Source organism: Saccopteryx leptura, chromosome 4, assembly GCF_036850995.1.
Source record: "Saccopteryx leptura isolate mSacLep1 chromosome 4, mSacLep1_pri_phased_curated, whole genome shotgun sequence".
Classification (NCBI taxonomy): domain Eukaryota; kingdom Metazoa; phylum Chordata; class Mammalia; order Chiroptera; family Emballonuridae; genus Saccopteryx; species Saccopteryx leptura.
In genome coordinates, this window is record NC_089506.1 from 98,767,597 (window position 1) to 98,793,792 (window position 26,196).

Sequence of the window (26,196 nt, forward strand, 5' to 3'; positions counted from 1 at the left end):
CCACACGCCAGGCCGACGCTCCACCGCTGAGCCAACCGGCCAGGGCCTAGGCTTTTAAAACCATATACACGCAATGTAAAAATTAATTTAAAAAGAAATTTAAGGAGGGCGGCAAGATAGCGATGGAGTAGGCGGACATACCAACTCCCACCTCCCAGAATCAAAGTGGATTACAACTTAATTTTAAGAACAATCATCTAAAAACCAACCTTGGACTAAACTAAGAGGACTCTTTAACCAAGGATCACTGAAGAAGCCACACTGAGACTGGTAGGAAAAGCGGAAATGCAGAGAGGGCTGCCCAGCTCCCAGGAGCGAACAGCAGCCCACAGAGACTAGTGCAGCAGAAAGTGAGTTTAGCAGAGGGGATGGTCCTGGGCCCCAGGAACAAAGCCCCAGCCTGGAGCCCCAGAGCCTAGAAGAGGCGTATGGACAGTATTTAGCTGCAAAACAAGCCAGGATACTGTTTGCGAGAAAGAGACAGATTTCTCAGACCCAAGATTCTTCTTAAAGGGACCACACAGAAAACCTCTTTCACAACCACTCAGAGGCAGCTGACTAATGGGGAGAGAGGAGAGGACGGGAGTAGCAGGAAGAGAGTGTAATCTAGGGGGCACAGGGAGAAACACTTTCAGGGACAGCCACCCTAACCACTGGGCTGAGTCACTCCCCAAATCTAAAGTGAATATTTTTCCTGAAACCAGCAATACCAGCAAAGGGAAGCGGGTCACCAGCCAAACAGAAGCTCTTCTGCTGTACTCAGAGCAGAGTCGCTTAGAAGCAGGGAGCCATCAGGGATACAGTATTGAGTGCTGAGGTCAGAGCTGCATTGCCCCCCCCCCCCCACACACACACATACACTACTAAGTGCTTGCTGGAGGGTAGCAGTGATGAGATGCAGAAATGCGGTCCCGCTGGCGAGGGGCAGAAGACAAGGGCTGGCGGCAACTAAGGCCCAGAGGGAGCAGAGTCCTGCCTGGTGGGGGCAGAGGCTGAGGGTGGCCACAGCGGCGGAAGGGGCGCACGAAAGTGGTCCAACACGCGGCTGCAGGCTAAGCAAGCTAGAGTGGTCCTGCCTGCAGTCCCGCACACAGAGGCAAGGCAAAGGCCGGGGAACCGGCTGAGACCTGCGGCTGACAGCAGGTGCACAGCCCCACCTGTGGGTCCGAGGCTTGCGACCCCCGCACATGAGCACAGTCCCAGCAAAGGCCAGGCTGACCAAGGCTTATAGCCCCAATGCAGAAGCACAGTCCCACCTGTGGGGGCGGGGTGGAGGAAGGGGACCAGACATGGCTTGCAGCTCAAACACATGAACTCAGTCCCACCCTCAGAGAGGTGCGGAAGCCTGCCGGCCAAGACTTGCAGCCAGGGCATGCGAACACAGTCCAGCCTGCAGAGGTAAGGCGGAAACCACAGTGGGCCAGAGCTGGCAACGCCTGTGCCAGAACCCCCGAGACTGCGGCAGAGGGGGTGGTGGGCCTGCAGACAGACCACACCTAGGGAACACAGAGGCCACACCCATTGGACTCCTGTGGACACCCTTCTTATACACAGACAAAATGAGAAGGCAGAGAAATGCAACCCAAATGATCAAGAGAAATCCCCACAAAAAAATTTGAATGAGTTGGAAATAACCAAATTATTGGATGCAGAGTTTAAAATAATGATTGTTAGGATGCTCAAAGATCTTAGAGCAACAATGGATGGACATAAGGACAACCTAAATAAGGAGATAGCAAGTACAAAAAAGGATTGAAATAATAAAAAAGAATCAGTCAGAAATGACAAATACAATATTAGAAATAAAGACCACAATGGAAGGAAATAAAAGCAGGATAGATGAAGCTGAGGATCAAATCAGCAATTTAGAGAACAATATAAACAAAAGCACGGAAGAGAGCAGCAGAAAGAAAAGAGGCTCAAAAAATCTGAGGAAACTCTAAGAGAGCTCTGTGACAACACAAGAAACAACATCCACATCATAGGGGTTCCTGAAGGAGAAGAGAAAGAACAAGGGATAAAGAATCTGACTGAAGAAATCATAACTGAAAACTTCCCTAAATTGATGAAGGAAAAAGTCACACAAGTTCAAGAAGCATAGAGTTCCATGAAGGATGAACTCAAAAAGGCCAACACTGAGACACATCATAATTAAAATACAAAAATTAAGAAATAAAGAAAGAATACTAAAAGCTACTAAGAGGAAAGCAGTCAATTACCTACAAAGGAGCCCCCATAAGAATGACATCTGACTTCTTAACAGAAACTAATATTAGAGACCAGAAGGGAATGGCAAGAAATATTCAAAGTAATGCAAAACAAGAGCCTACAACCAAGACTTCTCTATCCAATGAGGTTATCATTTAAAATTGAAGAAGAAATAAAAAGCTTCCCAGACAAAAAAAAAACTGAAGGAGTTCATTACAACCAAACCAATGCTACAAGAAATGTTAAGGGCCCTGCTGTAAACAGAACAAAGGGGGGGGGGGTAGTACGAAAATCCAGTAAAAGAGGAATATAGATTTAAAGAATAAAATGGCACTAAACAACTACATATCAATAATAACCTTAAGTGTAAATGGATTAAATGCTCCAATCAAAAGACATAGGGTAGACCTGTGGTGGCGCAGTGGATAAAGCGTCGACCTGGAAATGCTGAGGTCGCCGGTTCGAAACCCTGGGCTTGCCTGGTCAAGGCACATATGGGAATTGATGCTTCCAGCTCCTCCCCACCTTCTCTCTCTCTCTCTTTCTCTCTCCTCTCTAAAATGAATTAAAAAAAAATTAAAAAAAAAAAAAAGACATAGGGTAGCTGCGTGGATAAGAAAACAGGACCCATACATATGCTGTCTACAAGAGACACACCTCAAAACAAAAGATACATATAGACTGAAAATAAAGGGATGGAAAAAAATTTCATTCAAATAGAAATGAAAAAAAAAGCTGGGTAGCAATACTTCTATCTGACAAAATAGACTTTAAAACAAAGGCTATAGTAAGGGATAAAGAAGGTCACTACATAATGATAAAGGGAGCAATCCAAAGAAAGATATAACCATTATAAATATCTATGCACTAATATAGGAGCACTTAAATACATAAAGCAGATTTATATGGGCATAAAGGGAGAGATAAACAGCAATACTATGTAAATATCATAATAGGGGATCACAATACCCCATTAACATCACTGGATAGATACTGAAGAAAGAAAATTTAACAATAGACTTAAAGGACACACTACATCAACTGAGTTTAATAGATATCTTCAGAACCTTTCACCCCAAAGCAGCAGAATATACATTCTTTTCAAGTGCTCATTGTACATTCTCTAGGATAGACCACATGCTAGGACACAAAATGCATCTCAACAAATTTAAGAAGATTGAAACCATATCAAGCATCTTCTTGAATCACAATTGCATGAAACTAGAAATCAACTACAACAGAAAAACTGAAAAACACTCAAACACTTGGAAACTAAATAGCATGTTATTTAATAACAAATGGGTTAACAATGAGATCAAGGAAGAAATAAAAAATTTCCTTGAAACAAATGAAAACAAACATACAACAACTCAAAATTTATGGGACACAGCAAAAGCAATCCTGAGAGGGAAGCTTATAACACTACAGGCAGACCTTAAGAAGCTAGAAAAAGCTCAAATAAATGATTTAACCCTGCATCTAAAAGAACTAGAAAAAAGAACAGCAAGTAAAGCCCAGAGGAAGTAGAAGGAAGGAAATAATAAAGATCAGAGCAGAAATAAATGACATAGAGACTAAAAAAACAATACAGTGGATCAATGATACCAAGAGCTGGTTCTTTGAAAAGGTAAATAAGATTGATGAACCTTTAACCAGACTCACCAAGAAAAAAAGAGAGAGAAGTCAAATAAATAAAATTAGAAACGAGAGAGGAGAAGTAACGACTGACACAGCAGAAATACAAAGGAAAATACTATGAAGAACTGTATGCCATAAAATTAGACAACCTAGGCAAAATGGACAAATTTCTCAAAACATATAATCTTTCAAAAATCAATATAGAAGAATCAGAAAACCTAGAGATCAATTTCATCAAATGAGATAGAAAGAGTTATCAAAATACTCCCAACAAATAAAAGTCCTGGGCCAGATGGCTTTACCGGTGAATTTTACCAAATATTCAAAGAAGAACTAACTCTTATCCTTCTCAAGCTATTTCAAAAAATTCCACAGGAGGGAAGACTTCCAAACTCCTTTAATGAGGTAAGCATAATATTAATTCCAAAACCAGGCAAAGACACTACAAAGAAAGAAAACTATAGACCAATATCCCTGAAGAACTTAAGATGCTAAAATTCTTAACAAAATATTAGCAAACCGGATCCAGCAATACATGAAAAAAATCATACATCATGATCAGGTGGGATTTATTCTAGGGAGACAAGGCTGGTACAATATCCACAAATAAATCAATGTGATTCAACACATAAACAAAAGAAAGGATAAAAATCACAAGATAATATCAATAGATGCAGAAAAAGCATTTGATAAAACTCAGCACCCATTTATGATCAAAACTCTCAGCAAAGTGAGGATATAGGGATCATACTTCAACATGGTAAAGGCCATCTATGACAAACCCACAACCAAGATCATAATCAATGGGCAAAAATTAAAAGAAATCCTCTTAAGATCAGGAACAAGGCAGGTGTGCCCCCTTTTACCACTCTTATTCACCATAGTTCTGGAAGTCTTAGCCACAGCAATAAGAAGGGCTAAATGGCATCCAAATTGGAAAAGAAGAAGTAACACTATCATTATTTGCTGATGATACGATAATGTACACAGAGAACCCTGAAGTCTCAGTCAAAAAACTACTGGACCTGATAAATGAATTCAGCAAGGCGGCAGGATATAAAATCAATACTTAGAAATCAGTGGCATTTTTATACAGCAACAATGAACTGTCTGAAAGAGAAATTAAGAAAACAATTCCCTTCACTATTGCTACAAAAAAAATAAAGTATGTAGGAGTAAATTTAACCAAAGAGGTTAAAGACTTGTACTCTGAAAATTATAAAATATTGTTAAAGGAAATCAAGGAAGATACAAACAAATGGAAGCATATACCATGTTCATGGATAGGAAGAATAAACATCATTAAAATGTCTATATTACCCAAAGCAATCTATAAATTCAATGCAGTTCCTATTAAAATACCAATGACATACTTCAAAGATATACAACAAATATTAAAAAAATTTATATGGAACCACAAAGAACATGAATAGCCTCAGCAATCCTGAAAAAGAAGAATAAAGTGGGGGTTTCACACTTCCTGATATCAAGTTACACAACAAGGCCATTGTACTCAAAACAGCTTGGTACTGGCATAAGAACAGGCATACAGATCAATGGAACAGAATAGAGAACCCAGAAATAAACCCACACCTTTATGGACAACTGATATTTGACAAAGAAGATAAGAGCATACAATGGAGTAAAGATAGCCTCTTCAACAAATGGTGTTGGGAAAATCGAACAGGTACTTGCAAAAAAATGAAACTGGATCACCAACTTAACACCATTCACAAAAGTAAACTCAAAATAGATAAAAGACTTAAATGTACGTTGTGAAACTATAAACATCTTGGAAGAAAACATAGGCAGTAAACTCTCCGATATCTCTCATAGCAATATTTTTGCTGATTTATCCCATAGGCAAGTGAAATAAAGGACAGGATGAAAAAATGGGATTATATCAAACTAAAAAGCTTTTGCACAGCAAAAGACACCATTAAGACAGGGGTCCCCAAACTTTTTACACAGGGGGCCAGTTCACTGTCCCTCAGACCGTTGGAGGGCCGGACTATAAAAAAAAAACTATGAATAAATCCCTATGCACACTGCACATATCTTATTTTAAAGTAAAAAAAAAAAAAAAAAAAAAAAAGGGAACAAATACAATATTTAAAATAAAGAACAAGTAAATTTAAATCAACAAACTGACCAGTATTTCAATGGGAACTATGCTCCTCTCACTGACCACCAATGAAAGAGGTGCCCCTTCCGGAAGTGCAGTGGGGGCCGGATAGATGGCCTCAGGGGGCCGCATGTGGCCCGTGGGCCGTAGTTTGGGGACCCCTGCATTAAGAAAATAAAAAGACAACCCACACAATGGGAGAATATATTCACCAATACATCTGATAAGGGGGGTTAATAACCAAAATTTATAAAGAACTTGTAAAACTCAAACCAGGAAGATAAACATTCCAATCAAAAAATGGGCAAAAGAAATGAATAGACACTTCTCCCAAGAGGACATACAGATGGCCAATAGGCATATGAAAAAATGTTCAACATCAATAATCATTAGTGAAATGCAAATTAAAACCACAATGAGATACCATCTCACACCTGTCAGAATGGCGCTTATTAATAAAACAACACATAGTAAGTGCTGGAGAAGGTGTGGAGAAAAGGGAACCCTCCTGCACTGCTGGTGGAAATGCAGACTGGTGCAGCCACTGTGGAAAACAGTATGGAGATTCCTCAAAAAATTAAAAATGGAACTGCCCTTTGACGCATCTATCCCACTTTTAGGGATAGATACCAAATCACTGATTCAAAAGAAGAAATGCACCCCCATGTTTATTGCAGTGTTGTTTACAATAGCCAAGATCTGGAAACAGCCCAAGTGTCCATTAGTGGACGAGTAGATTAAAAAGCTGTGGTACATATACACAATGGAATACTACGTGGCCATGAGGAAGAAGGAAATCTTACCTTTTGCGACAACATAGATGAACCTGGAAACTACTATGCTAAGTAAAATAAGCCAGGCAGAGAAAGAAAAATACCATATGTCTTCACTCATTTGAGGAATCCAATGAACAATGTGAACTGAGCAACGGAACAGAGGCAGAGGCAGGATCAAAGGGACCAGAGGGAAAGTGGTCAGAGGGAAAGTAGAAGAGAAATGGGATCAGAGAAGGGAAAGAGATTAATGAAATTATATATACATAACCCAGCATTATAGAGAGCAGTACAGCAAATCCTAGAGGGAAGGGGGAAGGCATTGGGGGGAGGAGCCATGGGGAGGGTCCAAGGAGAATAAGGGGGTGGGGCAGATATAGTCAGTGGGACAATTGAATCTATGTAAACACAAATTAAAATCATAAATAAAAAATAATTTAAAAGGTTAAAAAAAGTTTAAAAATATGAAAAATGATAGAAATATTTAAAATCACATTATGTACTATAAAACTACCTCATAATATACCAAAATTACCAGTATTCAAAATAACTGTGTCTACACAGCAGAGCCTAATGGAGCTAACAGTCAATCTACAAGGTGACAGAACAAACAGAAGGGGAGTCTGAGCACCTTGGTGACCTCAGACCTATGACCCCAATGTTACCTTTAAAGGGTTTATGTAAAGAACCAAACACTAGCATTGGTCTATTTCAAGGGTCCCCAAACTACGGCCCGCGGCCATTTATCCGGCCCCCACCGCACTTCCAGAAGGGGCACCTCTTTCACTGGTGGTGAGAGGAGCATAGTTCCCACTGAAATACTGGTCAGTTTGTTGATTTAAATTTACTTGTTCTTTATTTTAAAAATTGTATTTGTTCCCGTTTTGTTTTTTTACTTTAAAATAAAATATGTGCAGTGTGCATAGGGATTTATTCATAGTTTTTTTATAGTCCGGCCCTCCAGTGGTCTGAGGGACAGTGAACTGGCCCCCTGTGTAAAAAGTTTGGGGACCCCTGGTCTATTTCCTTCTAAACATTAGTTTTCTAAGACACGAAAGAAGGGTAAAAGTACAAAAGCAAACGGACTTCCTTACCTGTGGGGAGGTGGACAAGTCTGACAGCACTATCAGTTGTATTAACATGCTGGCCTCCTGCTCCTTTGGCTCGAAATGTATCCACTCGCAAATCCTTGGGGTCCACTTTCACATCTACCTAGAACAAAATGTGTAATATAAATAAATTCTACATTCAACAAAAACTTTTTTTCCAATAAAAACTTCAATACCAAATTTATTCCAAAATTTTTCAAATAAAGTCCTGCTTTGTGTCGTGTCATAGCCATTAGACTAAGAGGTGAAATAAACTCCCTATTTCAGTGGATGCTATTTTTTAACCTGACTTAAGATGCAACGAGAGCACTAAAACTTATGCAATCTTTCAAGTTTCATCAACCATCATCCCACAAAGCTACTTTAAATATAAAATATATATCTAAAGTTAATCCTCATTATTCCCTGATTCTGTATTTGCAAATTCACCTACCCACTAAAATGTATTTATTTTCCAAAATCAATTATTACAACACTTTCACTGTTATTAGAAGATGTGCACAGGCCCTGGCTTGCTGGCTTAGTGGTAGAGCATCGGCCAGCATGTAGATGTCCTGGTTTCAATTTCTGGTAGGGCACACAGGAGAAGCGACCATCTGCTTCTCCACCCCTCCTCTTCCCCCTCTCTCTTCACCCTCCTTCCGCAGCCATGACTCAATTGATTTGAGCGAGTTGGCCTTGGGCGCTGAGGATAGCTCAGTGCCCTCCACCTCAGGTGCTAAGGAGCATTGCCCCAGATGGGCAGAGCACTGCCCCATAGGGGTCTTGCTGGGTTGATCCTGTTGGGGTGCATGTGGGAATCTATCTCTCTGCCTCCCCTGCTCTCACTTAATAAAAAGAAAAAAGAAAAGAAGACATGCATATAACAGCAAAAAGTTCTCATTGTTCTCCATGTGCACATTCCCAGCTGAGGATGAAAAAGGTGACCCTCTGCCTTCTTGTTTTCCTGTGACCAGAGGATGAAGACAGGATGGGGTCAGGGTTGTGTGGTGCAAGAAGCTCCAGCTCTGAGGCCAGATGAGCAGGGTATGAATCCCAACTCTGGCCTCAGGCAAGTCACTTAACATTTCTAAACCTCATTTTCTCTTTTATAAAATAAAGAAAACAGAATTTACCAGGATGGATTGTTTTTAGGATTTCACATTATAATCAATGAGACATTATATTGATATATACTTCCCCTAGGAGAAATAATTCAGTATTTGCTAAATCAGTGTTCACTGTGACTTTATAAAACTATGAATAATGAGAATTGACTGTGTGTGCATGCACATTTATTACTGGACTGGATGGAGGCACCAAAAAAGGTATGTTCATATTCTAACCACTGGAACTTTATTGTAAAGAGTCTTTGTGGATGTAACTGAGTTAAGATGTAACTGAGATCATCTTGGATTATTCGAATAGGCCTTAAATCTAATAACATGTCTGAGAAGAGACACCTTGAGGAGAGAACATGTGAATTCAGAGGCAGTGATTGGAGTTGTACAGCTTCAAGCCAAGGAACACTTAGAGACACCAGAAGCTAGAAGATGCAAGGGAGGATTCTCCCCGAAAAGCTGTGGAGGCCTGGCTGGGTGGTTCAGTGGATAACGCTTTGACCCAGAGCATCAGAGGTCATGGTTCGACCCCTGGTCGGGCATGTATGAGAAGCAATCAATGAGTACACAACTAAATAGAACTAAGTGAAACAATGAGTTGATGCTTCTCTTCCTCTCTTTCTCTCAAATCAAAAGAAAAATTAAAAAAATAAAAAATAAAAAGCTTTGGAGGCAGCATGGCCCTGCCAATAATTGGTGTACCATACGTGACTATTTATTCAGGGACACTGACTTCCTTTCCAACTGTCAAATATGTAACAATAGTCAACATAACAATAGCCATATGGTGTGAATGAATCAAAATTATAGATATTTGTTTGGTCAGGTTGTCAAAAATATATTTTTTGGTGTGCTGCAGAATTTTAGAAATTAGTTTATGTGTGCCAGGAGATAAAAAAGTCATTGAAAATTGCTTCCCTAGGTAACCACAGGATAGAGGCGGATGGTCAGGGGAACCAACCAACCATGTGATTACAGGGTTGAAACTTTCAGTGTTGACCCCCCACCTCCAGGAAGGTTGAATTAATCCCCAGCAGTCAATGTATAATCAATCATAACTCCATACTGATGCCTCCAGAAAAATCCCAAAAGTATTGTTGTAAGGTACTGAAAAAGTCACAAAATTAATAGTAATAGTTTAGGAAGCTTAAAGAATATTTTATTAATTTGGGCTAGGCGTGCAGAGAGATTTTGTAGATGTCATTTCTATACTTGTGTGATGAGCACCAACTCAGGATGGCCGATAGCACTGTGTTGTAAATGAGGAGGGGAAGGAGATTTGGATTCCCATCCTTCTCCCTATACCTGTGAGGAAGCAGGTAAATCGCTAGCCAGGTGCAGGAAGGGCGAGATTGAAAGAAACCGTTTCTTATTTGATGAGCCATTTGCAGGCATTTTGTCCCCTAGTGCCATGGAAACTACCCCTCCCCTCCTGACAGCGTGTAATTAATGTATATATCTCTGAGCATAGGAATGGCAAATGAACACTAGAAAATTTAGGAATATCTTTTAATATATGGAGTAACATCTTTGCTATTTTGTTACCTTGTAAGTTTTACTGTGTAGAAATGTTTTATAGGTCCTATAGACTGTAAGGTCGGTGGATAATGGGGGAAAGGTCAGACCCAGGAACTCTGGCTAGCACCACCCACAACCAAGTGCACCAAAAGAAACTTCCCAGGAGCCCTTTGGAAAAAAGCGACACCTCCGTCAGCCAGTGAGATTTCACCACATCATATTAGCTCGACCACCCTAGGGACCCTTTAAATATCTCTCACACAGGTTACCCCTTGCAACTTGCCTAGCCTCTGTCCCCAGGGCTAGGATACCTCTTAGGGCAGGATGCGCTCTGTACTCAATAAAGCCTTTTATTATTCAACACTTCCTGGCTCCGGCCCCTTCCTTCTTTCTGGGGGGAATACCTTACATAGACAAATGTTGTAAGCTTGCTAATGAATTGTGTCCCATTCCCCTCCTCCTTTTCCCGCCAACCTGTGTGTGTGTGTGAATAAAGGTATATAACCAGCCCTGAAATGTATTTAAGGCACATGATTTGGGTTTGCAACTGCCCCATGTCAGCCATATGCAGCCAGCATATTTAAAAAACCTCCTCCTTTAATAAAACTCTTCAAAATTCATCTGGACTTGGTGGCTCTATGTAAACCCACGAAATTGAGGTACGGTACTTTACAACAGTATGAGATTCAGAGAGCTTCCAAATTCGTGAACACATCGAGGTGCTGGAAGAATGGAAGGCCTGGAGAAGGTATAGAAGCTCTGCAGCTATTCCATCTGGCTATTTCTGAGTTGTATCCTTTACAATAAACCAATAAGCTAGTAAGTAAACAGTTCTGTGAGCCACTCTAGCCAAGTATCAAACCCAAGTGTTGTGGGAGCCTTCTAATTTCTAAGCAGTCGGTCAGAAGCACAGGTAAAACCTGGATTTGCAAAAAACAACAACAACAACAAAAAAACTTGGGTTTGCTACTGGCCTCTGAAGTGAGAAGTGAGGCAATCTTGTGGGTTGAACCCTTAGCCCAGTGGTTCTCAAAGTGTGCGCCCCAGAAGATTTCCAGGTGCGCCTTACGGTATTCCAGAGAAATATGTGCCTGTTTGAGACCAAAAAACCAACAGGGTTTTTGGAGTTTAGATTTTTGGGGGACAGAGGTGTGGGGAATTGGCTGTAAGCTGACAGTCTGCCCAACCCCCACCTCACTTGTCTGATTAGGTTGTAGGAGGCTGTTAAACTGTGGTGCTGGATTGTTTACACTACCCCCATGTTCCCTGGAAAGACTGGAGGCAAGTTTCTACTATCCGTTGTTTGGTGTAAAGTTAAGATGATATGTATGGTGGGGGTTTTGGATTGATGATTAAACATAAGGAATTGTCTCTTGAAGCCTTTTGAATTTCTATAAAAGAAGAATATGTGGCAATATCTAAAAAAGCTTTGAACATTTTACTACAGTTTTCAACATCCTATTTATGTGAATTAGAATTTTCTACCCTCAACACAATTAAGAGTAAAAAGAGAGGAATTCTTTACTTTATTGATGAGGAAATGAGAGTTTGCCTTTCAAATATAAGCCCAAACATTGAAGAAATTGCTAGGACACATCAGGCTCATGTTTCTCAGAAACACAGGAATGAAAAAACTTAACACATTCATGCTGGGACCTGCTGAATTTACTAAATCTTACTAAGAATGTATCTATATATACATATAAAGATAACTTTTTTGTCATTTTTTTATTTTTTAACTCCTTCGTTTTACAAATTCTAAAAAGCATAACAAGAAATGTAACATAAAAATGTTTTTTAATGTCAGAATAAATTTAATTTTGTCATCTTTATTTTGTTTAATTACCATAAAAGCACACTTGGACTTTATATTTTTTTCCTTTAATAGTTGACTTAATTATTATAACATATTTCTCAGAAATTTGTATATAGTGCACCTACAGTTATTTGTAGGATTTTAAATGTACCTCGACTTTAAAAAGTTAGAGAACCACTGCCTTAGCCTATGAGATCTCCTGGTAGACAGCGGCAGAACTAATGAAATTGTAGGACACCCACTTGGTGTCTGCAGAGAATCTGTAAATTGATGGGGGTGAAAAGCCCACATGTTTGGAGTACAGAATTATTCTGTGAGTAGACAGAATATATAGGAGTTTTTCCTAGACAATAATATTACAGAATGTTTGCTTTTCATAGATAATGGTATTGAGTTTATGTAAGAGAATATCCTATTCTTAGAAGATTTAAGTTAAAGATTTGGGGGAAGGGTTAAAGTCTCAGAGTGTCTGCTATATACTTTATAGTTCTTTAAAATATATATATATGTTTGTATATATATATGTGTACATATATGTGTATATATATGTTTGTTATTTGTTTTTGTTTTAAGCAAGAGAGACAGAGAGGGACAGACAGGGACAAAGAGACAGGAAGGGAGAGAGATGAGAAGCATCAATTCTTTGTGTGGCTCCTTAGTTGTTCATTGATTGCTTTCTCATATGTGCCTTGACCCGGGGCTACAGCTGACCGAGTGACCCCTTGCTCAAGCCTGCGACCTTGGGCTTTAAGCCAGCGACCTCTGGGTTCAAGCCAGAGACCACAGGGTAATGTCTATGATCCCACGCTCAAGCCAATGACCCTGCACTAAAGCTGGAAGAGCCCTGGCTCAAGCTGGTGACCTCGGGGTTTTGAACCTGGGTCTTCTGTGTCCCAGGCCGATGCTCTATCTACTGCACCACTGCCTGGTCAAGCTTTAGTGTAAAATTTTTAAAAAGTTAGGAGAAATAAAAATATGGGAATACTAAGCCCTGGCCAATTGGCTCAGTGGACTGAGAGTTGGCCTTGTGTGTGGATGTCCTAGGGTTCACCCCCAGTCAGGGCACACAGAGAAGCGCCCATCTGCTTCTTCCCCTCCTCCTCCCCTTTCTCTCCCTCTGCCCCTCTCACAGCCAGTGGCTTGGTTAGTCTGAGTGTCGGCCCCAGGGGGGGTTGCCGGGTGCATCCCAGAGGGAGCACATGCAGGAGTCTGTCTATCTCCTCTCCTCTCACTTAATATATATATGAATGCTGATGTATTCAACCAAAAAGATACAGATCCCTGTGTATAGATATATTACTGACCTCAAAATATTATCGGTGGAATTCATTTTTTTCTTAAGATAAAATTTAGGCAACATTTAAAAAGCTTTGTGGATTCTGTTTCATGATGAGATGTAACTTCTATTTAGAACAAAAAAAAACAAAACAGCACATCTTGGTCAATGCTAAGAAAGGCACCTTAACCTGGAGAAGTTAAGGATTTCCCAAAAATGACTTTAAATTTCAATCTGTAACCCTGAAAATCACAGAATTTCCTAGAAGCTAAGGCTTTTCAGGTAACACTCATTCACAAAGAGGAAGTTTCTAACGCCTCCTGGTGAGGTTACCTCGTCTGGCTGAGGGAGGACAATAACTGACATTGTTCCTGTGTGAATCCGCTGCATCCTGGATGACAGGCCCACCTCAGGGATTCGCTGAACTCGGTGAATCCCACCTTCATACTTCAAATGCTTATAGACATCATCACCAGAGATCCGGGCAGCTGCATGATGTAGCCCACCTAGGGGGAAAAAAATCCAGAAATTATTAATTTCAAATTCTAATTTGAAAGAGATCAAGATCTTAAATGTCCTTAATCTAAGGTCTGAATGTGAGTATAGAGCCTGAGATAAGAACATAAAGTAGGTCCAAAACTGTATTTTCCAAATGTAAGTGGATTAATATATAAAAAGAAACATACCAAAATATTAATATGGTTCATTTTGAAGAACAGAAAAACAGCTGATTTTTACTTTACCTGTAATACTTTTTTATTTCTAAATTTTCTATAATAAATGAGTATTTTATAAAAATTCTATTAGAAAAAAAATAGAATGTTTCCTGCTTGAACTACCCTATGCCATCTTAGGCTAATATGTTGCCACATATAAAAGAATGCTCAATTATAAAATAATTTGATAACAATGAATTACTTTATAGGTCTTCCCAAATTTTCAAGGATCTACTGAAATGTAAATCTTGCTTATCTGTTGAGTGGGAAAATTATCACAAAAGAATATTAATACTAGGCTAGCTTCACTTCAAACATGTTTTTAAAACATATTTTTATTACACAACAATATACAGATATAGAAAAACCACATGAGTCAAATGTATGGCTTAATCTTGACCACAAGATCAAGAAAAAGAACTTTGTTAGTCACCCCAAAAGCCCTCCCACATACCCCTTCTCAGTTATAACCTCTTCCCTTTCTCATGGGTAACCATTATACTGAGTTTTATTCCTTTTTTAATAATAATTGTATTACCTAAATGTGTACCCTAGCCACTACAGTTAGTCTTGACCATTTAAAGAAGTTTGATTCTGTCTTTAAGTCCCTTAATCTATAGGTTCATCGTCCATCTCTTTTGCTTCCTACGAATGATCTGCTGAGGAATCCCAACTGTTGACCTGCAGAATTTCCCACAGTCTGGGTTTACTGATTGCATAGTCTTTGCAAAACTCAACCTGTTTTGCTGCCCTCTGTACTGGCTGCAATTGGGCAGGTAATCCAGAGACTGGACCAGACACCAGCTTGCACTCCTCAGTAAGACTACAGGAAGTACATAATGTCTGGTTGTCTCTTTTATAGTCTTGACAGCCTTTGATGCTTAATGTATCACAGGATTATAAAATGGTGATCGTCTAATTCTATCATTTTTCTCACTTTTAATTAAAATGTTTATAAAGCGACATTTCCCCTTGTCTACTATTTGGTTACCTACTGATACAGTTGTATAGGAAAGGAAGAATTAATGCTAGATTCTATCCCTTTACCAATTTTATTAATATACCAATACCATCTTTTGCAATATAATGAATTAGGGTCCTTTTAATCCTGACCAATTATTTTATAAAATATTATTAAGAACTGAAATATCTGAACACATTCAGCATGTTTAAGTCAATTGTAATTATTGTTATTGAAACTGCACTCGTCCCGTCTTTGGCTAGTGGGAGCCTCTTCAAGTTAACTTGAGTTCCTCTGACATGGCTCTTGTAATGGTATAATATGTCTCAGGATTATCTTGAAGACTTCTTGCCCCACACTGGGATCAGCTATTTCTCCAAAAAGCCCTGGTTCCTTTCAAAAAGAAATAATATTTCAAGACCACAATTTAGGTGCTAGAGTTGTTTACTGTTAATGGGTTGCTCATTGTTTCTAGGCCTTTCCGTGGACAGAGACGGAAAATACTTCAAGAGTTCATAATGATGTTGGCAGACAATTCTCTGCCCATCTCTTCTGTCTCTGCACATCTTGCAGATGAGGTACTGCCTGCCCTTTTGTTCCAGAAAATCTTTTTAAGAGTGCCTATAAAGTGAACAGCTTTGGACATAATGTGTCCCTCCAGAACAAAGGATAAGTCTGCTCACAGCCTTGGGAGATAAAGTGACTCCTTCTAGAGCAATGGGCAGGCATACTTACCGACCATTTAAAAAGACTTGAGATCCCTAAGCTCAGGGTTGCCATCCTGTAACAAAACCCACTGCATGGGCAGGTATCATCTGGGCTTCTCTGAGTTGCCTTTGTGGGGCTTGGGACTCATGGAACCAGCACAAAAATGCTGATATTCTGGTTACTGCTACTGCTGTAATAACTGCCCTTCCTCTCTGACCCATGAAACTATGGCAGGCTAACTTGTTAGCATACAAGTGGGGTAAAATTTCAGAACATTCAGTTCTTGACAACTGACACTTCCAATGTAAATTCAAGATTACAACCTCTTACTTACTACTCTTGTAGCTCTTGTCTTCCATACCAAGAATCTTGGTTCTCAGAGACAGAGAAGGTACCAGAGTAGAATATCTCATAATTACTCATTTATTTTATTCCTAATTACATATCCAACAGTCTCAGAATAACATACTAGCTCTGCCACCAATATGATTACTAAAACCTTTAAAACATTTTTGCGGCCCTAGCCGGTTGGCTCAGTGGTAGAGCGTCGGCCTGGCGTGCGGAAGTCCCGGGTTGATTCCCGGCCAGGGCACACAGGAGAGGCGCCCATCTGCTTCTCCACCCCTCCCCCTCTCCTTCCTCTCTGTCTCTCTCTTCCCTTCCCGCAGCCGAGGCTCCACTGGAGCAAAAGATGGCCCGGGCGCTGGGGATGGCCCCTTGGCCTCTGCCCCAGGTGCTAGAGTGGCTCTGGTCGCGACAGAGCGACGCCCCCGGAGGGGCAGAGCATTGTCCCCTGGTGGGCGTGCCGGGTGGATCCCGGTTGGGCACATGCGGGAGTCTGTCTGACTGCCTCCCCGTTTCCAGCTTCAGAAAAATACAAAAAAAAAAAAAAATCCAATAATTTTATTAAAGTGTACCTTAGTGTTGGTTATTCTGACTGGATCTCTTCATATGTGCTCTTTAAATATGGTTTTTTTTTTCTATTTCAGAAGAGTTTTGTTAAAATATGTTAGTACTTTCTGCAGGTAGTAGCCTCAGAGATGGCCCTCAAGATTCCTAAGTCTCTTGGTATTCACACCCTTAGAATTCCCTTTCAGCTGGTCCATATGATCTACAGAGTCCAACAGACTTGACAATACAACTTCCAGAGGTTAGATTACAAAGAACTATGGCTTCCATATTGGGTGCTGGCACTCTCTCTATCTCATATCACTCACACTGGGAGAAACAGGCTGCATTTTTGTGAGCAGCCCGATGGAGAGGGCCCACATGGTGAAAACAGGTCTGTCAACAACCAAGTAAGCTCTGAAGTAGACCCTTAAACCCCAGTCAAGTGTTGAGATGACTACAGCCCCAAGCAACAGCTTGACGCCCACTTCAGGAGAGACCTATACCTGAACCACTCATGGTCTCCGCCTCAGGCGCTAAAAAATGGCTCCAGTTGCAACAGAGCAAGGGCCCCAGATGGGCTGAGAATCGCCCCCTTGTGGGCTTGCTGGGTAGAGCCTGGTCAGGGCGCATGTGGGAGTCTGTCTCTGCCTTCTGTCCTCTCACTAAAAAAAGCAACACCAACAAAAAACACCTTTATTTTATTTTGCTAGTGAGTCAGTGTCTCTAAGGTTTCCTGACCACTGTTTAGGCTGCTCTATACAGTATACCTGCCACAGAATCTCTTCTTGTTCCTGTTAAGTTCATCCCCCTTTCATTCTTGAAAGTTGAATTCAAAATAGACAACTCAGAGGTCACTGATGACATTTCCCACTATTCTCTTTTGTAATGTTGCTGTTTCTGATTATATTCTCCCGAAATTCTCTCCTCTCTTGCTTTCATATTATACTGTCCTCATCCTTTTTCTGCCTGTCTGACTTCTCTTTTTCTTTTGCCAACTATGTTTCTAAATGCAGCCATTCACCAAGGTCTGGTGCCCTGCATGTTCCCTCCCCACAGACTACCTCACTTACTCTCAGTATCAGACATTACTTCTGTGCTAACAGCTATCAGATATCTTTCCTTAATTCCGTTCTCTCGCCAAAGCTCTGGTTACACAACTTTAAAATTTACTGGATATTTCTAAGTGAATGCTCAGTATAACCACAAACTTAATAATTCAAAACCCACTTCTCACTACTCTTCCCCACTGGGCTGGCTCTGCCTTTCAACCTCCATTCCATTCAATGATATGAATGAATATCGCAATCTTGCTAGCTGGAAAGATTAGAATCCCTGTGGCTTATCTCCTTTGTGTCAGAATAGACTAATGGCATATAGTGTGGCTCTGGATCAGATAGACTTAATCCCAGGATTGCCATTACTTATTGTGTGATCTTGGATTAGTTACTTACTCTCTGAGCCTAGATCCTCATCTGTAATCAGGATTAATAATATCTATCTCACGGTATTGTAAGGATCAAATAACCCACACTGCACACAGGACACAGCGGGCAAGCAACGGCCCCTCTTGTATCCAGTCAGTTACCAAACTTTGTCCATTCTTCCTTTGAAAGTGTCTCACATGTCACCCTACTCCAAATTCTACTGCTTAGTCATATCTGGATCACTCTAATAACCTCTCTGCAGTTGCCTTAAATCTAACCTGTTCAATCCATTCTTTAGATTGTGTCCAAATAATCTTAAAATATATATTCATCAAGTCACATTCTCATTACTAAAATCTTCAACAGCTTTTTATTCCCTAACAATCAAAGCCTGTTCAGCTTACAAGGATGTTCAAACTCTACTCACGCCTATTTCCTATTACTTCCCTCAGAAACAGGCTGTGGTAAGCTGACTTCCTCGCTGCCCTACACAGACTAGCTCTCTCCCACCACCACGGTGCTGCCTGCGTCGCTCCTTCCCTCTGCTCTCAGCGGCTGTCTCTGAAATCTGTGCCAATACAATTTACTTATGCTGTACTCCTGGTTCCCATTTCCCTAGGTTGTTTAACTTACATTAATTCTTTTTCCACTTTGATAGTTTGTGGTTTATTATTCATGACCCCCTCTGTCTACTACAATGTATCACTGTATATAACCAAGCAGACAACTACTTCCAGATGGATGAAAAGAACAAGGGAAAAATAACTACTTGCAGGTTTAAAGGCTAGCATTGTTTGCTATTGTTTATGTTGTATAAGTTTTTATTAGCCCAACTACATGAAATCTTTTTGAAAATAAAAACAAATGATTAACTTTTTCCACATTCCCATAAAAATCTAACATATTAACCACTTAGTCTAATTGATAAACCTTCCAAGTACAGTATATATCACATAAGTGATGAAGTTCAATAGAGTAAAAACCTTAATATAGTTTTGCTTTGAACAACAAAGCAGTTGTCGTTCTAAGCAAGTTACACACCTACCCTCCATAAGAAAATTTTCTCTTACTCAGATATTCTTTCATAGGAGGGCATATCCCTTCCTCCCTCCCACTGTCCTCTCCCAGTTAAAAACTCTACTATAGTGCCCTGGCCAAGTAGTTCAGTTGGATAGAATGGTGTCTCCATGCACCATTGTGGGTTTGATTCCGGATCAGGGCACATTCAGGAATCAACCAATGAATGCATAGATAAGTGGAACAACAAATTGATGTCTCTCTCTCTCTCTCTCTCTCTCTCAAAAAATCCCCCACATACACATAAAACAAAACTCTATTATAGTAAGCCATATGATTGATAAGCCTATGTCACAGTATTTACTATATACAGATCAAATGTTTAAAAATATAGTATAGCCCTGGCTATACTATTTTTGATTAGAATGTCGTCTTGATACGCTAAGGTTGTGGGTTCGATCCTCAGTCAGGGCATATAGAAGAACCAACTAATGGGAAAAAAAAGAACCAGCTAATGAATGCATAAATAAGTGGAACAACAAATCAGTATTTCTCTCTCTTCCTTCTTCTCTCTCTAAAATCAATCAATCAATAAAAAATTAAAACATAAAACAATAGGACAACATGGATCTAATAAAGCTCAGAGGAAAAATAATTTTCAGTATCATCTATAGATAAAACCTCAAATACCCCTACCATAATCAGCAGGTGTATAATTCAGAAGTTCAAATTTCCAGTGCTTATAGCTTGAATAATTCTGGTACATGTCAAATATTTCCCGGGTAAATTGTTGGCAGATATCACCTATAAGAAAATACAAAAATATTTAGTCAGCACAAATTTTTGAGAGAACTATTCTTAAATATAGCCCCTTATGAAATGAGTAACTACTTCAAAAGTAAAACTTTTAAAGTTATAATGTGTCACCTGACCAGGCAGTGGCGCAGTGGATAGAGTGTCGGCCTGGGATGCTGAGGACCTAGGTTCGAAACCCCATGGTTGCAGACCTGAGTGTGGGTTCATCCAGCTTGAGTATGGAGTCGCTGGCTTAAGCGCAGAATCATAGACATGACCCTATGGTCATTCCCTTGATCCCAAAGGTCTCTGGCTTGAGCAAGGGGTCACTTGCTCTGCTGGAGCAACCTCCCCTGTCCCTCCGCCCCCATCAAGGCACATATGAGAAAGCAGCCAATGAACAACCAAGGTGACACAATGAAGAATTGATGCTTCTTGTCTCTCTTCCTTCCTGTCACTCTCTCTTGAAAAAAAATAAAGCTACAGTGTGTCAAATAAAAAAAAAGTAAAATTTAGGTATTTCTTAGATTCTTTTTCATTTTTAAAGAAAAGTCTTATTTTATTTTTTAGATTTTATTCATTTTTAGAGAGAGATGAGAGGAGAGAGGTGGGGGTGGGGAGGAGCAGGAAGCATCAAATTGCATATGTGCCTTGACCAGGCAAGCCCAGGGTTTTGAACCGGTGACCTCAGCGTTCTAGGTCAATGCTTTACCCACTGCGCCACCATAGGTCAGGCCTTAGATTCTTTACAATAAAATTATTTTACTGACCTCCAGTAGTTCTTCCAGATGTCACCTCTAAAATAACATCAGTATTGTCATATTTCTCCTTTGGCACTAGACTCTGGAAAAGCTAAAAAAAAAATAATTATAAGCACTAATGTGTATATGTTTCATGGTATAAATACTATTATTACTTGAACTTAGATAAAAGACCCCCAAACATTAAAAAAAATTAGTAGTTAACAAAATCGTATAGCATCCAATTGAGGTCTACTCCCAAAATGTTTTAATAAGTAGACCTAATTAGATCTAAATTAAGTGATCGACTCACGTTAACAATGAAGTTACTTGTCAGGATGTTCTCTACAGTGCTATCAGGCTATCTTAATTTTCTAAAATGCAGAAGTTTAGATCAAAATCCAGTGTTCCATTCAATTTTCTTCAAATTTTGCCCCTTCTTAGTTCTGAACAGAAGCTTCTTTCATTTAGTGAATGAAGTAAAACTTGAAAGTCTTCATGTTACATAATTGCATATTCTCTCCTGCCTTAAATAATAGCAAACACCACTCACTCTATGCCCTGCCTTCTGAACAGACTTGCTTTGTTTAAAGAGTATGTTGAGGACTCCCAAGATAAGTTTCAAATAGTTTCTTAGCTGTGACAAGAAAAAAAGAGGCATCCTAATAAAGACAGTAACCAACTTTCCCCTTAGGAAGAAAAGGGAAGCAATTTTATTATTATTCCTATAAAAGTAACTATGTGTCACGATACTCTCTACGGTCAATTTTCAAATAGACTAGAAATGATCTAGTCTATGGGAAAGAATATTAGAAAATATCAGTCAAGACATCTTACTTTGATTAGCTAGTTCAATCAGTGACAAAAATGACCGATACCTCTACCTCATTCCCTTAAACCCCCCAGAAAGCTCCTCTACTCTATTCCCAGAGTAGGGAAGACCAAAACGGGAGGATGGCAAATACAACAGAAAGAAAAATGGCATGCAGTCGTGTGACTTTTGACAAATCATCCACTGAGCTGAAAGGAGCTAAAGATTTGTGTTAACCAACTGTCTCTATACCCCTGGATTCATTCCATTCTATCCAGAAGGCAAATTTTTAATCCTTAGTTAACACAATCACATGAACCACTCCCTTAAAAACCCCTGATGCTTCCCGTTGGTGAACTAAATTTATCAATATGTATTCCCTTGCTTGGCAGGTTAATAGATTCAACTGTAGAATACTCCTGCTGGAAGGTGGGGGAATGTTTTATTATCTGATATCTATCACAATCTCTTCAATCTCACTCTGTAGCAAATTACAGTGCGAAACCTAGCCTAATCACTTATTGTAAGGGAAGACTTAATGTAATGGTATGTGGAAAGTACTTTTAGCACCAATGCATAATATAGCAACAGTATTCCTTTATATTAACACCATTGAGATCAGTTTACCTCCTCAAACATACCTCCCTGTATAATACGCTGATTTTTTGAGCAATAGTTTGCCTCTCTTCCAATGCAAGTTCTTGTAACTGCTTTTCATCTTGTTTATTTAAACCTACAAACCAACAACAATAATTATGGTAAAAGTTTTTAAATACTCACAGGGAAACTCTTAAATAGATACCTAATCTTTGCCAACTAAGCTTTATTTTACTTGTGAAGACAAGGGATTAGACAAAAGAACAGCTGAAATACTTGCAGTGTTTTTCAACCAGTGTGCCGCGGCATACTAGTGTGCCATGAGACATGGTCAGGTGTGAGTATAAATACATTTAGAAACTATATTATTAACTATATGTATAATATGTACTGTGTTAGAGGGTCATTTTGTGTCATTTTGGTAGGTGGTGTGCCCAGGATTTTGTAAATGTAAAAATGTGCCACGGCTCAAAAAAGGTTGAGTAACTTAGAGAACATCAATAAACAAGTATTTGTAAAGTATGTCCAAAAAATCCAGTGTGAAAAGAAGCATGATCCTGCCCGAAGCTTGTGACTGAACGTCTGTAAGTAATTACAGAAATCAGTGATGAAGCAAACAGGTCTAAAAAGGGACCGGCTAATTAAATATAAACCGAAATAAGGTAAGTTTTAGAGTGAACAGGAGTGACCACTTCTTTTCTAAAAGGTGACAACCATTATAGCACACTGTGAGTAATCTAGCATGAAAGCCTCTATTTTTGTAGAGTAAATGTAGTTCGTATCACTCTTATTATAAAATAGCAAAATTGTAAACCTAGAAGAGGGTTTAGAAAGTCTAATCTGATCTAATATCACACATGATACAATCAAGGTTGAAAGAAATTATGTCAATTCAATTTAGAAAGCCATTCAGTAAGCTCCTATTATGTGCAAGGAACTTTCCCAAAATTAATTACAAATTTGAGTGGCATTATTATAAAGAATAAAAAATAAGCCTCATTAAACTTAGGTGAGATATTTGTGGTGACCCCAACAGAAGGCAGGAAAATGTAAGGCTTTGAACACCCAGGACTTCACAGGTATAATTATGACTGGATTTGACATTGCTTAACATTTCTAAGGCTTAATTAAACAAGCTAGAGCACAGAAGAAAGTTTAGAAACTAAAAGCCAGAATCAAAATTGGGATGTTGAATCCCAGTTCAGTCCATTATGCTTTTCTTTTTTTTTCTTTTTTTCAGAGACAGAGAGAGAGTCAGAGAGAGGGACAGACAGGGACAGACAGACAGGAAAGGAGAGATGAGAAGCATCAATCATTAGTTTTTCGTTGCACATTGTAACACCTTAGTTGTTCATTGATTGCTTTCTCATATGTGCCTTGACCACGGGCCTTCAGCAGACCGAGTAACCCCTTGCTGGAGCCAGCAACCTTGGGTCCAAGCTGGTGAGCTTTGCTCAAACCAGATGAGCCTGTGCTCAAGGTGGCAACCTCGGGGTCTTGAACCTGGGTCCTCTGCATTGCAGTCCGATGCTCTATCCACTGTGCCAACGCCTGGTCAGGCCCATTATACTTTTCTTTCAACTTCTGCATATTGTGAAAAATTCCCCTAGGAGAAAAAATGTTAAGGTAATAGCAATATTAAGAAATACTGTGGCTAGTTGGCTCAATGGCAAAGTGTTGGCCTGGCATGTGATGACCCCAATTCAGTTCCTAGTCAAAGTACACAGGAGAAGCAACCATCGGCTTCTCCACCCCTCCCCCTCCTCTCTCTCTCTTCCTCTCCCAGAGCTATGGTTCAATTGGTTCCAGTGCATCAGCCCTGGGTGTTGAGGACAGCTTCGGAGCCTCTGCCTCAGGTGCTAAAAATAGCTCAGTTGCAAGCATGGCCTCAGATGGGCAGAGCACTGACACCAGGTGGGGGTTGCCAGGTAGATCCTGGTCTGGTCACAGGCAGGAGTCTGTCTCTCTCTTTCCTCCTTTTACTTGTAAACGAAGAAGAAAAAAGAGAAATACTAAAATTTAAAAACCAACACTTTTCACATCATATACAAAATTAACTCAAATAGCTCAAAGACCTAAATGTAAGGGCTAAAAATATAAAACTCTTGCAAGAAAACAAAGATATAAACCTTTGTGATCTAGATCATACAATAGTTTCATAGATATGACAGCAAAAACACAAGCAATAATAGGATAAAAAGATGAGTGGACATTATCAAACTTTAAAAGTGTGCTGTTTCAAAGAAGAATCCATAGAATGGGAGAAAATTTTCTGCAAATCATATATTGTATCTGATAAAGAACACTTTCTCACTAATAAAAAGTACACTTACAAATCAATAATAAAAAGATAATTTATAAAATAATAAAAAAATAATAACTCGATGGGCAAAGGATCTGAACATTTATCCAAAGATTCCATAGCAAATAGGCACACAAAAAGATGCTCAACTCATTAGGCAGGGAATGTCAAATGAAAATCACAAGGAGATACCAATTCACACCTACTAGGATCACTAGAATCAATGGGGCAGATAAAAATGATTGGTAAGGATGTGGAGAAATTAGAATCTTCATACACTGGGGGTAGAATGAAAACGGATGCAACCATTTGGAAAACAGTCTGACAGTTCCTCAAACTGTTAGAGTTATGATACAACTCAGCAATCTATGTCCACAGAAAAACGCGTACACAAATGTTCGCAGCAGTATTTGTTCATAATCAAAGAGTGAAAACGAATCAATAGCCATCAACTGATGAATGGATAGATGAAATGCAGTATTACTCATACCATGAAATATAATTCAGCAATAAAAAATGAAGTATGGATCAAGGCTATGACATAGATCAGGGGTCAGGAAACTTTTTGGCTGAGAGAGCCATAAACACCACATATTTTAAACTGTAATTCTGTGAGAGTCATACAACGACCCGTGTACGTTATGTATTATACAATAAAAATTTGGTGTTGTCCCAGGGGACAGCTGTGATTGGCTCCAGCCACCAGCAACCATGAACATGAGCAGTAGGAAATGAATGGATTGTAATACATGAGAATGTTTTATATTTTTAACATTTTTTTTTTATTAAAGATTTGTCTGCGAGCCAGATGCAGCCATCAAAAGAGCCACATCTGGCTCACGAGCCATAGGTTCCCGACCCCTGACATAGATGACCTTTAGAATATTACACTGAGTGAAATAAGCCAGTCACAAAGGATAACATGCTATATGATTCCATCTATATAAAATGCCTGAAATAAGTAAATCTACAGACAGAAAGTAGATTAGTGGTTGTCTAGGGCTGGTAGGGCAGGGAGGATTGGAATGAGATGGCTAAAGGGTGATGAAATAATACTACATCATATAAGCCCTTTGATGGCATAGGAACTACGTATAATTTTGTGTCCCTGGTATGTAGTACACTGTAGGGTAGTGCTCAGTAAAGGTCTGTTCAATAAAGTAAAGCTTCTTCTGGCCCTGGTCATGTAGCTCAATTGGTTAGAGCATCATCCTGATACACCAATGTTGCAGGTTCAATCCCCCGTCAGGGCACATACAAGAATCAACCAATGAAAGCATAAATAAGTGGAACAACAAATTGATGTTTCTCTCTCTCTCCCTTCCTCTCTCTCTCCCTCTAAAAATCAATAAATTTTGAAAAATTAATTAATTAATTAAAGCTTCTGGAAAGGTCAACATTTAGTCTACTGGACCCTAAAAACTTCCTGGCAAACCTTGAGGGGCTCAGTCTCTCAGTAGTTGATCTTTAGTCGCTGAAATACTTCATACACCCAGAGTGCACTTTCCAAGTGTAGAGCTTATTACTTGTAAGCTTTTTTTTTTTTTTAATTTTTTTTTTTTTTTTACAGAGACAGAGAGAGAGTCAGAGTGAGGGACAGACAGGGACAGATAGACAGGAATGGAGAGATGAGAAGCATCAATCACCAGTTTTTCGTTGCGCATTGCGACA

The 26,196-nt window shown here is 39.5% G+C and overlaps 1 protein-coding gene across 2 annotated transcripts in view; it reads right to left on the reverse strand.

The window, feature by feature from the left end:
* MTRF1 (mitochondrial translation release factor 1) overlaps nucleotides 1-26,196 on the reverse strand; it is a 44,665-nt gene that overhangs the window by 14,781 nt on the left and 3,688 nt on the right. The window contains exons 3-7 of one of the 2 annotated variants that reach the window (XM_066383710.1): nucleotides 22,268-22,359; nucleotides 20,846-20,927; nucleotides 19,977-20,084; nucleotides 13,861-14,069; nucleotides 7,839-7,956 (exon numbers count right to left, since the gene is read on the reverse strand). In XM_066383710.1, the coding sequence (XP_066239807.1) occupies nucleotides 7,839-7,956; nucleotides 13,861-14,069; nucleotides 19,977-20,084; nucleotides 20,846-20,927; nucleotides 22,268-22,359 (609 nt within the window). The remainder of the gene's footprint in view (nucleotides 1-7,838; nucleotides 7,957-13,860; nucleotides 14,070-19,976; nucleotides 20,085-20,845; nucleotides 20,928-22,267; nucleotides 22,360-26,196) is intronic. The other variant, XM_066383711.1, reaches the window with a different exon arrangement.